This window comes from Prinia subflava, chromosome 4, assembly GCF_021018805.1.
Source record: "Prinia subflava isolate CZ2003 ecotype Zambia chromosome 4, Cam_Psub_1.2, whole genome shotgun sequence".
Classification (NCBI taxonomy): Eukaryota; Metazoa; Chordata; class Aves; order Passeriformes; family Cisticolidae; genus Prinia; species Prinia subflava.
Window position 1 is genome coordinate 25,366,675 of NC_086250.1, and position 15,699 is coordinate 25,382,373.

The window sequence follows — 15,699 nt, forward strand, 5'->3', positions numbered from 1 at the left end:
AGCATCACTCCCTCTGTGTAACATGCTTTAGGGGGAAGAAAAAAATTCTGAGTGAAAGAAATGAAAGCTCAACAAAATGAAACTCAAACCCTGAACTCAACAGGGAAAGCCAAGAGGAAAAATTATTAGATAGGGCATTTCATGCATGGACACGTACTGGGTGCAGTCACACACCTGCACAATGCAGATGCACTCCTAGAGACTGCAAAATGCTTACATAAAGCATTTAGATGCTATACATGCACATAAAAATACATTTTTAAAAAACCTTTGTGACTCCTGAACCACCTGGGACACAGAATGTGCAATCTTACCAATATCTCTGCTACATTTCCCCCCACCTCACAGTTCTGCACTGCACAGGAAAGCACTAGAGATGCTCAAGGTGAAACTTTCTTTCACCTTAGATGGACAATGATAGGGACAGTATAAGCTCCTTGACTTTGGATTTTATTTACCAAGACCAGAATGAGAAAAGACTGATTTTACCAGAATTTGGGACATTTATTAAGCTCCCCTGTCTTCTCACAGTCATTTCAGACGGCCGTGAGGGCTCTACGTATGCAGCACTATTAAGTAATAGTCTGAGTCAGGTGCTGTCACTGCCTGTTAGCTGAAGGTGGGTTATGTCGGATGGTAGTCAGTTTTCAGTATTTTTTAAGATATAAATTTTGTTCTAATCCTACTTCCCAAATCCTAACACCTGATTTGCCCCTGATAGAAGCTTGGAGTTACATACTCCAGCCTACTCATATCATAGCCCCCGCTACCATTAACAGCTTCCTCTCTTCCCATGTCTCCTATTTATCCCTGTGCTGATTGCCATCTGCATTTCCATAAATCATGGTTATGTATGCCTCAAGTAGCACTGAGGTCCTTGAATAAATATGTCCCCCTGGTGTCCCTGCTGCTCCAGCTTGAGCCAGCCTTGCCTGGATGAACCAGGCAAGGTTGGTTTCTTTCTGGGATACCAAGTTACTGCTACCATCAAGAACACCATCATCTCCCAGAGGGGCTAGTTCTATAACTGTATTGAATACTTGGTGCCTTCTGGTTTGGAGTAATGATTTAGCAAGGCAAACTCTGTCATTCTCACAGCTCTGACCTTTTTGTGACACCAGTGGAGCCCCATAGTTCACTGACTTTGCAGAAATCAAAAGTATACCTAAGCTCAAAGTATACCTAATTAACCTTCTCTGGCTAATCATGGCAGGGAACAGGACCTTAGCAACCTTAGCAAAAGGCATATAAATACACCAGGAAAGAAATGTTTCAGCAAAAATGGCAAGAGTTGTGTAAATGCCAGGCCTCAATGAGTTGGAAGACCGTGTTTCTGCAAAGAGCTTTTATTCCCAGAATGAGTTGTAAAGCAGGAGCAAGTACCTCACCCTATCTGTATTCTAAGCTCAGCCTCTCTCCTTCTGACATATGCTAGCTGCTGTATAAATATAGAGGGGAGAAAATTACACCATCTCCTGCAGCCTACATTTTTAATTGAAAGGCTATTAGAATCAATTCCTGCTTCTGCAGGTGCAGTCAAGAAAACATCCTTCCCCAGGTGGTTGTGGAAGGGGAACTTGAGGTTCAGGAAGGAGTATTCGTTTTGTGTTAATCAGTTTCATATGGGGAACATTCACAACCATTTCTTGTCTGCTTTGGCTGATATGGCTAAATTAATCACTTTAAAGTGTCTGTAAACAGGGCATTTTTGCTCTTTGTGGCATCTCTTTTCCACCAGCTGTAGGCCAGCCTATGTGAGGATACAGACCTGTAGCATCACAGGAATTATATGTTTGGTAGTGAGTGTGATGTTAGCCCTTTTAGTGTGAAAGTCATAACTAACCAGCTTGGGTGAAGGGTAAGAGGAATGTTTTATTCTCAGGGCACTAGAGAAGGTATTGCTGCTGAATGAGGGAAGTAGGAGCAAAGAAGTTGGAGGTATCATTTGCATGAGTCTTTGTGTTTATGTGGGTTAGCTAGGGGACAGAGATATGATGATTAAGACTGAGTTTTGACATTTGCAGACTGAAAAACTGAGGGGAAAAGGCTTTTCACACTGAAATTCCTACTCTTGCTTCTGCTTACTTATAGTCACTGGACTGGAAAGGCTCATCTGGTCCCATCCCTCTGCTCTAGGCAGCAAAATCATATAGCCCTATACAAACCAGTTGTGCTTCTTTTGGACCCATTTTTAGTTGTGTTCACAGGTACTTTTGGGCAGCTGTTTCAGAATTTCTCTCTCTGATGGTTAAAATCTATCTTATTTTCAAGGCAATTTTCCTTACAATCAGTTGTTCTTTTACTGGCATTGTTTTTCCTGCTTAAAATCACTTTATTTTCTCCCTTATGTATCTGTCCCCCCTTTATTTATACAGAGCAGTCATATCCCGTCTTGGCTTTCATTTATCTAGGTTAGACAAGCTTTTTAATCTCCTTCTTTAAGACAGGCTCTCTGTTCCCATGATCGCTCAATTTATTGGGTATTTCTGATGACTAGCTTTTCTGTAAGGTTCCTTGCTGCTTTGCCCAAACTGAGTGTAAAGCATCATGGCCTATTGCCTGTTGAGTAATTTTGGGGTAAAGAAATATGCCAACTATCAGATCCAGAAAAAGAAACATCAGGATGTTTCTGTGAAAATTTGCATTTGTTCTCTATCTAATCTCTGTGAAGCTAAAGACTCCCATAATAACTTAGTTCCTGATAAAATTCCACTTTAGAAACAGTACTGGCATCTCTATCCAGATTGGAAGCCAAGCCTGTGGAGCCACAGTAGATCTCTGTAGTTCAGTCCTCGTGGAGTATCTTGCCCTAGCCTTCAAAAACCTATTTCAATCCAAAATTATTCTACTTTACTTATGCATGATTTATTTCTTCACAGTGTACTGTGGTATTAAGGTTACAACAGCACCTTAGGTCTACCTTTATTTTATGTGCCTTGAGTAATGCCTGCTTCCATTGGCAATGTCCCAGTTATAACTGCTATTTCTACTCTTCTAGAGTAGCCATTTTCAAGTCCTGCCCAGTTGTTCTGGTTTTCCCATGCCCTCATTCAGGATCTGTACCAATTCTACTGACAAGTATCTTATTTCTCCTTGGACTTGCCCTGCTTCCCAAAGGGGTGAGGTATGCTTCTCCATCACCGATACCACCAATAACAGTCCTATTTTCTGCCCCTTGTCCAACATCCTACCTTTACCTTTTCTATATTTGATCTTCCATTTTTCTTGTATTTAAATCAGGTGTAAAAGTTATGTAAGATTTTTCCAAAGATTAAAGACAGGAAGTTTTCACATTTATACACCTATACATTTATACACATTTATACATTTCACATTTATACCATTCATAGATACATGCTGTATATGTTCCCTCATCTAGCTTTAGATACATGTGTATGTCTCCTTACTTCTACAGTATCTGTGAGCCTTGTGGCCTTTTCTCTTTATCTACCCAGTGTACCCCAGATGTAAAAACACGCCATTATCTCAGTTTTACACAATGTAGAGCCACAAGGGTTAAGATCGCATTACAGAGATTCTTGATGGAATAGGGAATTTCTGCCTCCTAATTCATGCTCTCTGTTGTTGCTTTAGTGCTTCCCCACTGGAATGAATAAACTCCTCAGCTCCTAAGGAAAAATAAATAAAAGAACCAATAATGAGGGAGGAAACATAAAGCTTTTGGGAAAATGTAGAAAGCAGTTCAAGTCCTAAGTGAGTTTGGGATGGTCTTTTTTTTAATTCTGCTGATGAAACCAAATCCCCTTTGTTCCTTTTGCATTTTGTCTATGGTGGGGGGTGTGGGAGGGCAGGTAAGGAGAGCAGGAATTGAGATAAGATTGTAAATGAAAATAGAATGGTGCAAGGCATGGTGCAAATAGGAGCCTGAATAAAATAATAACTATCAGGAGACTTTGCCTAGCTAGTTTTCCTCCAGCCTGTTGAAAAACCAGCACCTGAAGGTTCAGGCTCTCTCCTGAACCTTCACCCCAAATACCAATGCAGTGCTGCTGAATATCTTGCCTAAGAAACATATCTGAACATTACTGGTTTAATACAGAACTGTATTCTCCTGCCTAGCCCTAGAAAACCAAATTTCTAGGAGGTTTTACTTTTACATCTGTTGATGCCAGTTATAGGTCTCTCCAGATGCTCTTGTGTTTTGAAGTTCTACCTTGCTATATTAGGAGGAACTCAGGGATTTACTTCTGCCTTTGTTGGATGATTTTGGATGATTCATGGGAGTAGCTTGTACCTGTCCATACTACTCAACTGGGTAAGGATTTTATAAATGAGACTGGATGCTGGTCATTTGAACAGGTGGCTGCTTTTGCCAATGTAGCTTATAAGATAGCCACTGAATCCTATAAGATAGTCATCAGCTCTTCTCTGTTAAAATATCTTACTGACCTGGTAACACTGAAAAGAGCACATGTAAGAGAATATGGAAATACACTCTCCTGGTATAAATTGCAGCAAGAAGATTTAGGTTGAACATCAGGAGAAAAACCTCACTTTTTAATGGGAAGGATAGCTAAACACTGGAGTAGATTGCTTGTCGAGACCATGGACTCTCTGTCAGTGTAAGGACAGGTTAGAGAAACATCTGCCGCAAATGGCTGTTACAAGCCTTAGCTTCCCTTGGGAGGAGAGAAAAGCCTCTGTTAAGAATTAGTTCCAAGAATTAATGTGATGCACCTTTCATTAAAGATGTGCATTAATACACTGCAGAACTCTTTTATTCTGGCTGCATTATACCGCGGTTAAGGCAATTTGCCAGCTGGCTGGAAGGCTTTCAGAAGGCTCCCACTTGTTTTCCCCTTGCATAGGCAATCTCGCCTTTTGTCTGCATGGGATAACTTATATGCTTAGACAAACAAATAGCATATGTGATTAACTTTCGATTCTACAATAATTCTCCCTTTCTTTCTTTGCAAATGTATTGGACTTCTACTTCAAATCTTGTTATCCAAAATAGGATCTTATATTTAAGTTAAATGTTAGCTACTCCCGTCCCTCAACACCTCCAAATTCATCCCCAAACTACAGTGACTTTACTTTCTTGACAAGATCAGATAGAGCAAAGAGGCAGTTAAGGTGAAATTCTATTTCTTAGGAGCTATGTCCTGGTATAATGTAACATTACATAGGGATTGGAGAATATGATTAGAAAGGAGTTTTTATAAATTCCTAGTATCTTTACTTTTACTGATTCTGTGACCCTTCAGGGCTTCTAGTGGGAATTTGGATGACTAGACTGATTGGAGAACACCCAACGGGTCTTGAAACTGCAGGGTAACCAATATGAAGGATACCTGGGGTAATTTATTTTTTCCTCTTTTTGCTGAGGCAAGCACTCATCAAAACCCAAGTAATAACAGTTCATAGGCTGTTAATACAAAGTACAAAGACTTCAGAAATGCCTTGCTCTGCTCTGCACAGCTTGGTAGATTATATTCTTTAGGTGTAGGCATCTTTACCTGGACAAATCGGCGACATTTAATTCTGCCAGCTTCTGTCCCTACAGTGAATTGCTCCTTCCCTCTCATGGCAGATTATCTAGCATATGGTACACTTTTGTGTATTCTTTATCTTGCATTGTCTCCATCCTCTGCACATGCAGTGTTTCTCATTGCCCACATGTTGCTTATGCTTGTCCTTCTTTAACTGTGTGGATATACATTTGACCTTTGTATGCATAAACATGTAGAGAAGTCTGCCCTTTTTTAATTCACTATGATTTTCTGACTTGTCTTATTCATATCTGTACATGTATGGAGTTATATGGCATGCCTGATTGTTCAGGTTGGCAATAAAATGTAACATTTGCCCATATTTTTGAGACAATCCATAGCTGATTTGGAGATTTAGGTCAGAACATTTACTTACATCTTGGGTTTTTTTCCTCTTTGGACAATTTGGAATGATTTTATTGGGATAATAAGGAATGGATGTGAACTACTGTATTTGCAGGTGAGTTGATTTAGTGCACAGAAGGCTGTGGCCATGCTGTCATTGCTATCCTAATTTCATGTTTCTGTGTAGTACAACACTGTGAGATGTGCCTGGCACACAGCCTTATGAACTCCCCTTTCTGTCCCAGAGAACCTCTGGGTAATTATGGGTTGGGTTTGCCTATCTGATCTATTTTATCACTCAGGGGGTTGTATCATGCCTGTTACTGAGATATCTAAGTGCTGCTGAGATTCTGCGAGATGTCTCTTTCATCAGCCACTTATTTCTATGACAAGTTAATGTTACTGAGCTGAAAACGGGGCTGTTCTGTGCAGCATCTTAATGACTGGTCCCTGCTGAGCCCCGTGTGGCAGTTACTACTTTTGGGGATTTGAGCTCAGTTACTTGAGAGCTAAAGAAGCACTACAGAAATCTCTGCCTCAGATGATGATAAATTGACCTGCTTGGTGAATGAGTGGGAAGTCCAGGGCTGAGCAGACCCTGGATAAGCATGTGAGTCCATGCTCTTTATTGTCTTAGAAATCCACTTTCCGCATTCAGGCTTAGAAGCGTGAATACGGACCATCTCCATGGGTGGAGGGAACATAAGGGCAAGCTCTTCTTGGCATTCTTTGTCTTTGGGAAGACAAGACCAGCTGCCCAGACACTGTGCCCATTTTTTTTACGACCCCCTCTGCCTTGTGCTCACTGGGGTGTGGTATTCACCCTGCACAGGGATGGAGAATGGATGTGGAAACTGCTGTCTCTGGGTGATTTCTTCTGCCTTTCTTCTCCCCTCACCAAGCCCTCACAGCGCCTTTTTTCTTTCACGGCCAGATGAAGTGTTTGTTTGTTTTGAAGGTGACAAGTGTTTTATGTGAATTCTGGATACTCTCAAATGCCAAACCCCAGCTGGGCTTTGAGTTTCACAGATTAACCACTGACACCCAGTGAGCATTTAATAAGTGTTTCTCCCTCCCCTTCTGTCGTTTAAATAAATAAATGACTGAAATTTGGGGGTGGTGGGAAGGGTGTTGGATTGGAGTGGAATGAAGCTTTTCTGTTTACCCACCAAGAAGGTACACTGCTAAGCGCAGTCATGCAAGCTTCCCACACACCCACACTGCCTCTGCCATCAAGTCAGCATGTCTCAGTCCTGGCCTGGAGGACTTGCTTTGAGGATCATGCAGGAAAGCTTCTTCTAGAGCCCAGTTAGCTTCTTCACTCTCTCAGCTTTGGTTGCCAGCCAAGGTGCTAATTACTGTCAACTGTGATGGTGGGAGGGGGAATTGAGAACAAAGGTGAGTCTTTGGTGGTTGAAAGTACAGTTGATGTTCAAGTTTTCTCTTTTCCTGGATTTTTTTTTGCAAGAAATAGTTTGCCTGGGCAGTGGGTGAGCTTACATGTATTGTCTCTTTAAGGACTGCAGTAGCTTCTAAACAGCTTTCATTCTTAGCAGTAGGAAAAGATAATTGAATCCACCTGCTTTTTTGATTACTGAAGATATGATCTCTGTTCACTTAGGAAACAGAAAATGAAGTGTTCTAAAATTGCAATAGAAATTTGTGGAAGTTATGAGAATTAGGGAAAAATAGGAAGATTTAAAAAACATCATAGATACTCCTTGGTATTAATTTTCGTGCATTAGAAGCGTAAAACAATTCCTTGTTTCCAGCTAAGGTATGTAAGCAAGTCGTTGTGTTTCTGCAGTTTGGCTGAAAAAGTTGAAAGACATAAGTCTGTTTGACCATAGTTACAGTACTCCCATGGTTATGCACTCACTCTCCCAGAAGGTGAGACCATTGCAGAGATGAGACAGCTCAGAGATCTTTCTTGTTCTACACTTCCCCCTTGTTTGAATCCACTTACTCAGAGCCTTCTCCCAAGAAATGTCCCCATCTTACATGAGTCATGCATTTGGGTACTCCAGAATGGTCCTCTTACCCAGTCCTGCAGTAGCTGTGGTTGATGCAAAGGGATAGGACAATTAGAAGTTTATCTTCTGTGGTTTATGTCTCTGCAGGTGGGGAAATGGAAGGAAAAGAAGTTGCAGATGAAGTATTATGTGTGGCCACGCTTTGAGCTATATCCTGACTCTGAGGAACGTGAGGATGATCACCTGAGTATTGTGACCTTGGAAGAGGCACCATTTGTCATTGTGGAGAATGTGGACCCCCTAAGCGGCACCTGCATGAGGAACACGGTCCCTTGCCAAAAACGCATAGTGACTGAGTATGCACTCCTGTATTTTTCTGCTCATCTTGGGCTCTTCATTCTCAGCAGAATGTAAAGTGTCTGTTGGGCAATACCATCATAATCCATAATCCTTTTTAGAAATTCACCTCAATCTGCCCAGCCTGTCCCATGTCCATTCATGACGGGCCCCTTTGCGCAAATTATTGTAGTGCATCTCTTCACCTTCCAGCACAGATAGCACAATATAAATTGTCCACATTATATAATGGGAGGGGGAATGCAAACTGACAACAGAGGGGAATTACAGGAGTTTCTCCCAGTTTTTTAACCCATTATTATTGTGATGGTTCAGGAACAAAACTGATGAGGAGCCAGATTACATGAAGAAATGTTGCAAGGGATTCTGCATAGACATCCTCAAGAAAATCTCAAAGTCCGTCAAGTTCACCTATGACCTCTACTTGGTGACTAATGGCAAACATGGAAAAAAGATCAATGGGACGTGGAATGGAATGATTGGAGAGGTCAGCAGCAAAGGAAGGGCATGGTGGGCTTCAACCCTGGGCTGGGTGATATGAGTCAGGTCTGGCCTCCCATCATTATTGGGTCCACTGCTGAGGCAGGGACAGAGATGACTCTGTAAACGATTGGCCTGCATTCTTTCTTGGTGCTGAGTGAATTAATCTGCTCTGATACTCCGACCATGACAACCTTTCTTGTGTCTGACCATTAATTATTTTTCTCTGTGGTTTCACAAATTTGGCCTACACAGTCTCTTAGAAAGAGGCTGATATCCATTCACCACGGTTGCTGCAACCTAGATTATGCTTAGGTTGTATATAAAATGAAAAAAGAATAAGATTTCACAGTGTTAAAGGGAGGATAAAGCAAGGACAGAAAAATGAGATAAGAAGTCTTCTCTGTGGATGATGTGTTTATCCTAAGACCTCTGTGGATTTATTTTTTGTACACATACCAGCTTTGAGGGGAAGATTAATGTCTGTAGGTTTTCTGAAAGAAGAAGGTGTCCTGATGAAAGATTAGAAAGGAGAGATGTTACAAACAATATAGGGAATGGGATTGCAGGAGTAAAAGGATTGTGTTGAAAGGCAGGAAGATGAGAAGGGGCTTGACTGTGGTGCTTGAGGGCTGTCTTGTGTCTGTGTGTGATCTCTTTTGTTTTTTTCCTCCAGGTTGTCACTAAACGGGCCTATATGGCTGTGGGATCCCTCACCATTAATGAGGAACGTTCAGAAGTGGTAGATTTCTCTGTGCCCTTCATTGAGACGGGAATCAGTGTCATGGTGTCACGTAGCAATGGAACTGTCTCACCTTCTGCCTTCTTAGGTATTGTTTCAATCCAAAATTAAAACTTCACCCAGTGGTCATAAAAAAATTAGGTGAAGGTTGCTTGTGATTCTTAGCCTGAAAGCTCTTTTTTGGGAGTACCTGTGGGAGAGGTGTATAAAAATATACTGTGATGTTTTAGAACTGAATCCCAGGCAAGCAAAATCCAGGCAAATGCAAGTGCAAACAGGTACTGCCTGTGAGTTCCAAGCCAAGGCATTTTCCAGCAATTGTATGCCTAATCCTAGAAAAATTGGGCTCTCTTAGAGTTGTCACATACACCACAGCATGTGATTTCCCAGTGACTCAGCTAATAGTATGTTCAAGGAGTGTAGGCCAGAAGAAAATTGATTCAAACCTTATAGCTGGGATACCATAACACTTGGTGATAGCAATTGGCAATAAATAGTTGCACATTGAGAGACATTATCTGTAAAGACATTGCTAACTTGACCCTCCCTTGACACCTTGCATAAGTTAGAGAGCTAATAGACCTTTTCAAGAACAGTTGGACTGTCGGTTCTGTGCTGACTTGTGTCTTACAATAAAGGCATTTATAATGTCCTTCAGCGATGGAGGGTGGTCAGAGAATATGGAAATGATACTGCATTTCCCTGAGACATTCATGTCTTCCTAGTGTCTACTACTTGGCTTTATAAAATGCTTTATGATGTTGGATGTTGCAAACACAGCATATGAGTTATATAATTACTGTCTGCTCTCTGCCAGAGTCCTGAGAACATTCACAAACAGAAATACTTATATATGGGTAATGAAACGTTCCCAGACCTTTTTAAATATGAGTTTCATGACTACTAACTCTTCAGGAGTTTTTTTCCCTTAGCAAGTCTACCAATATTGCTGGGGTATGTAAAAACAATGTTAAAGTTATCTCTGAAATTTTAGACTGCAATTTAACTGAAGTTGCAATATTGGCTATTCTCTGGAGCAAAGTTCTTTGTTTCTTTGATCTGGTTCAGTCCTATCTTTTTCTGTTCGGGCTGGGAGAAGGAGAAAACCTGGCAGAGATCAAATACTTGCAGAACATGAACACTAACATTTCTAGAATGAGCCAGTGTTCCCATCGCTAGAGGGATGGAATACTGAAAACCCTACTGTCATTATGGCTGAACCTTAGAAATTTGGAGATGCCTTTTGGCTTGATAGTATCTTGAAAGTTGGATGCTTGTCTGAAGCTCTGCCAGTTCTGCTTGATTTTCCCTACTCTCTCCAGATGGTGCTGGAGGACTTCCTGGGAACAATCTTTTATCAATGCGTTTTATTTTATCAATGCATGCCACAAGGGCTGTATGTGGTTCCAGATGGAGCCATGTGTTCTAACAGTATGATGGAATGCAGTCATCACAGAGAGAGAAACTACAGTTTTCCCAGTTCAAGAAGTTTTTCAGAACCAGGCTGAGGACTTTGTTTTAACTTCTGCTTTTCCCCAGCCCAGTTTGCCCCACACTGGGCTTTTCTGGAGAGCAAAGGAGGTGAGGTCAGGTCTTTCACCATGGTTTTCTCTTCCCCTTCAGAGCCTTTTAGTGCTGACGTATGGGTGATGATGTTTGTGATGCTGCTTATCATTTCTGCGGTGGCTGTCTTCGTCTTTGAGTACTTCAGCCCTGTGGGCTATAATCGGTGCCTTGCTGATGGCAGAGGTAAGGGGAGCTGTTTCTTCCTATGATCCCCTGTGGTTTCCAATCTCTGTTTGTTTGTTAGGGTGTTCCTTTGCCTTAAATGCGATATGGATCTAGCCCACTCTGAGCTCTGCATTCAGACTAAAGAGGACAGGGATGGAGGCGGAAAAAAGGTTCTGAAGAGAGCAGATGTGTATAATGGATAATTTGCTTGGCGTGAGAGACGGAGCTGTGTTGCCTTTCATGTCTAAAGCACATACCAGCTCCAGCTTGTTTCTCATTGAAGGAAAATGGGCCCTGATAGCCAGTGTTGGCAGGGCCTACAATGCCTCCCTCTCTGAGACAATCACAGGGCTCAGCACTGTCAATCCATCCTTCAGTGATACATCTCCTTGGAGAACAAGCTACTCTGCTGGCCTCCTGGCATAGTGCTATGTCCTCCAGAATCCACATCTGTCACCTGGTCAGGTCCTTTCCCTACTTGCCTTTCTGGCTTTCTAAGACCAACTGTGAGAAGAGGAAACTCATTTTCTTGGGAGTAGATAAAGAATTATTTTTCAAGTGTAGCAGGAAAGTTGGGAACAAGCAAGTGATCCATCTCTGTGGTTCTGATCTTCAGAAAGCAGCCAGATGAATTAAAGAAAAGCTGTCTGTCCTTCCTAAGATACAGCCTTTTTTCCCTTATTGACTTGAAAACAATTAGCAAGTAGAGTCTTCTGTCACCTGCACATTTTCACCTCCTGGTGAACAGGCCTTCAAACCTTTCTGGATTTATTGGTTCATACAGAATAGCGGGAGAGAGACAGTTACTGGAAAATACACTCATTTATTCCCAAGTCTAGTGCTTTGAGTGAATTTATGCCATCAAATTAGAGAGGAGTGAAAATAAAAAGTGTTAATTAGAATGCAGGCAGAACCACATACATGGTGAAGTAGAGAACTTGTCTCTTAACATGGAGCTGTGGAGGGCCTTTATGGCACCTGATCACAACCCCATGGATCTGTGGGCACAAGTACTGAGAAACCCGAGTCTCTTAGGAGTATTAATGCAGATGTGGAACTGGAAGCAGTTTTTAGTACAGGCATGCAGTTGTACAGTTGTTAAGTTAGCCAAACTGCAGCCACAAGTATCAATATTTCTGAGTAATTATAAAGAGTATGGCATGATCAGACAGATATTGTCCCTGAGAGATGAAATATGAAGATACAGAAATCTGCTGCAGAGACTGTAATGCTGATTTTAGTAATGAGAACCCTGGCTAATGTTACTTTGGCTGCATTTGAACTATGACAGTATGCCCCTGACAGTATGCCTCAAATACCTGTATTTTCTCTTTATGGACATAAAGGCTTTTGGATTGGAATCTCCCATTACAATCTTGGTTTGTGTCTGACAAAGTAATTATGGAAGCATATGGGGTGATCAGTGGAGAGAGGAAGTTCAGTGGACGAGGAGTTCCCCCATTTTAGAAGGGAACTTCTCAAGATTTCCTTCCACCTTAGAGTTCCCACTGATGTTTTTCCGGCCTTCCACCTGTATATCTTAGGACCCATTAGGTAGAAAGGGATATAAAAATACCACTCCAGCATGTAAAAAGACAAAGACTCCCAAACCATGTTTCTCTTAGGAACTTTATCTCCCTGGAATTTAAAGACACCAGTTTTTCCAGGTGATGGTTCTGTTCTGAAATTGGTGTGCATTTCCCTGGGTAAAAAATGAGCCCCTTGCATTGTTCAGTTGTATTTAGGGTAACACGGTTAGTGTTTCCAGATAATCTGTGCTATTCACTGCTCAGAGGTTTGGAGAGACATGTCAAAACTTACTTCCCTTTTGCAATTTTGCTGGAGTCAATCTTAACCACATGCAGCAGCACTAGGATCCAATCAGCCTGCCCAAGGAAATAAAGCATGGGATGCTGATCAGGTTGGCATCATTGGAGAAAGGACAGATGCTTGAACAGTTCCATTTATCCTAAGAGGATCTTCTCAGTGTCTGAAGAGTGATCACATCTGCATTCTCCCTCTCAGTTCTTCTTGTGTTCAAGTTGAGGAAATTCTGGGTTAGGTTCCTATTAATTGAACCAGCATGTGCTGGAGATACAAGATTGCTGAGAGACAGGTGCCATTTCACATGTTTTCAGATCTAGTGCTTCATTAACACACATGGTTTCTGGGGTATGAGTGAGCTTCCACATTTTAAAATGAATAAGGGGAAAATAAGAGGTTTTAAAACACTGGATCTGCTCTTGGACTATCTAGGGCAGACCTGCAGATTTTCTTAAGGTGGAACAAATATATGTCACTATCATGTATCAGACATAAAATATGGGGAGAAGGAGCTGTGTTCTTCTCTGGTTCATGGATCTTCAACAGACTGAGTAATGAAACACTCATGCAGAAGTATTTGTACAGCCCTGTTATTTCAGATGGTGCTCTTCCTTGTACCTCTACAAGTATGGTGAGAGCCATTTTTTACACAGGTGTATGCTGGGAGTTTGAAGACATCACCCTTGAACAGCTGGAAATAAGGATAAAATGTTTCTGAGCAAATTCTATTTCTGGGGACAACACTTCAACCAAAATTAAATGTTTGGGCTTCTAGATACTTCAGTCAAATGAAAACAAATGCCCTCATATAAGGTTTCAGTGGAAATCCCCAAGATAGAAAAATATGGAAACCTGTGGACATTAAAAAAAAAAAAAAAAAAAGGTTTTACTTTGCTGAGATATGGTATCATGAACTTAGGGGAGTGCAGCTGCAGATATTCCCCTTGCAAGTGGGAATAGTTTCTGCTCTTAAATCTGAAATCAAGATGTGTATGTGACTGGAAATGCAGACCACTTACTCTCAGATGCTCACTGTGGAATCATGTTTCTCAATCACTCTAGAACCAGGAGGTCCCTCTTTCACCATTGGCAAAGCTATCTGGCTGCTGTGGGGGCTGGTGTTCAACAACTCTGTGCCAGTACAGAATCCCAAGGGTACCACTAGCAAGATCATGGTGTCAGTGTGGGCCTTCTTCGCTGTCATCTTTCTGGCCAGCTACACTGCCAACCTGGCTGCCTTCATGATCCAAGAAGAATACGTGGACCAGGTGTCTGGCTTGAGCGACAAAAAGGTAATGTATCCAGCCAAACCCTCAAAGCAGCCTTTTCCACAGAAAAGGCTACTCTACCCTCTCTTCTTTCCTTTCACAAGGAAAGTGGGGAGGTATTTTCAGAGTCACATCATAGCATAGACCCTCGTTTAAATAGCACAGCTGTTCTTCATTGGTATTCGGTTGCACCTTTACATGTACTAAGCACTTCAGAAATGAATTATAAACAGAACTGAACTGTGCTAGCTTGCATGATCCCAAACTACACCTTCACTCTCAGCAAGAAACAAATTAATGGAGTTTTGGAGATGATGTGTATAATGGCTGTGACCTGTTTTTTCAGGATTAAATAATTTGTCTTGGGTAGGAATGCTGGCCATCAGGCTAGCAAATATGATCTGTTAATTTATTCTGAAAACAAGTTCTGTCCGCAGGGATAAAGCACTGTGGCTTTGATGAGTTACTATTGCTTGTATTTGAAGTTATACTGTTGTTTTTTCAAGGTGTTTGGAGGCTTAACACAAGAAATCATTCTCTGTCCAGACTGCATCTCAATACCTTGTTTACCTGCACAGCATTTTGTCCATGAAGAGCATTTTCTTTTGCTGGACTCTGAACACTTGAGGATTTTGATAAGATGGCTGATACATGCAGGGTAGCACTGTCTGTCTCATGAGGGTGTAATGCTTTGCACTGCTTTATTTTTGCTTTGTGGTGAGGCTACTTTCAAGGAACTGAGTATTGTGAGGCTCAACTGCCCATGCTGAGCTTGTTACTCGTGACTGGGGCTGGTTAAGGGGTCATGCCATTTCAGGGCAGCCAAATAGCAACGGGTTGCACACACTGCTATTGGGGACAGCAGCAAGAGGAGGACTGCAAGTGTCAGTTGCAGCTGCTGGGTTGGTTATAGTTACTGACTCTTATGTCCTTCATGATAGTCTAGAAATAATTTGTGCCCAGGCCTCCTGTGTATACAACGTCCAGTTCAGCAGGCTGGAAATTCTGTGATAGATTAATCATAGGAGTTTTTCTTACTCATTTTGTTGTTTGCTTTTTTTCTTTTTCCTGGAATGAAACATGGCACAGAATAATACAATCCATGCAGAAGTCTCCTGTTAATTGTTTAAATTTTGACCTCAATTTGTTTCACTTGGTCTCCTCATTTGTAATGTGCTGTGTTCAGGATGGGATGGAGGGGAGAATGCTTTTCTGTCGGGTGGAGATTATTGCAGAGACTCCTTAGAAGCTGTGAGTTCCTTCAGACTGAAAGACACTCTTCAAAACCAGCCCTATCAGAGTTAGTTTGTCATCATTAGGTTTTCAACTGTCTGAGCTAAATGGGGTAGTTTGTAGCTGTGATGTACTGTTTCAGGCTGTGCCTAAGCTCATGGAGAAAACATGCTTTCATTCTCACTTCAAGATATTCTTCATGCCTGCAGAGATATGTATATGAAGTATCATTT

The 15,699-nt window shown here is 41.6% G+C and overlaps 1 protein-coding gene across 1 annotated transcript in view; it reads left to right on the forward strand.

The window, feature by feature from the left end:
* The window catches only part of GRIN2B (glutamate ionotropic receptor NMDA type subunit 2B), a 177,724-nt gene that overhangs the window by 137,707 nt on the left and 24,318 nt on the right, over positions 1-15,699 (forward strand). Inside the window, exons 4-8 of the mRNA XM_063396134.1 lie at positions 7,979-8,187; positions 8,504-8,675; positions 9,345-9,498; positions 11,034-11,159; positions 14,028-14,257. Coding sequence (XP_063252204.1) covers positions 7,979-8,187; positions 8,504-8,675; positions 9,345-9,498; positions 11,034-11,159; positions 14,028-14,257 — 891 coding nt within the window. The remainder of the gene's footprint in view (positions 1-7,978; positions 8,188-8,503; positions 8,676-9,344; positions 9,499-11,033; positions 11,160-14,027; positions 14,258-15,699) is intronic.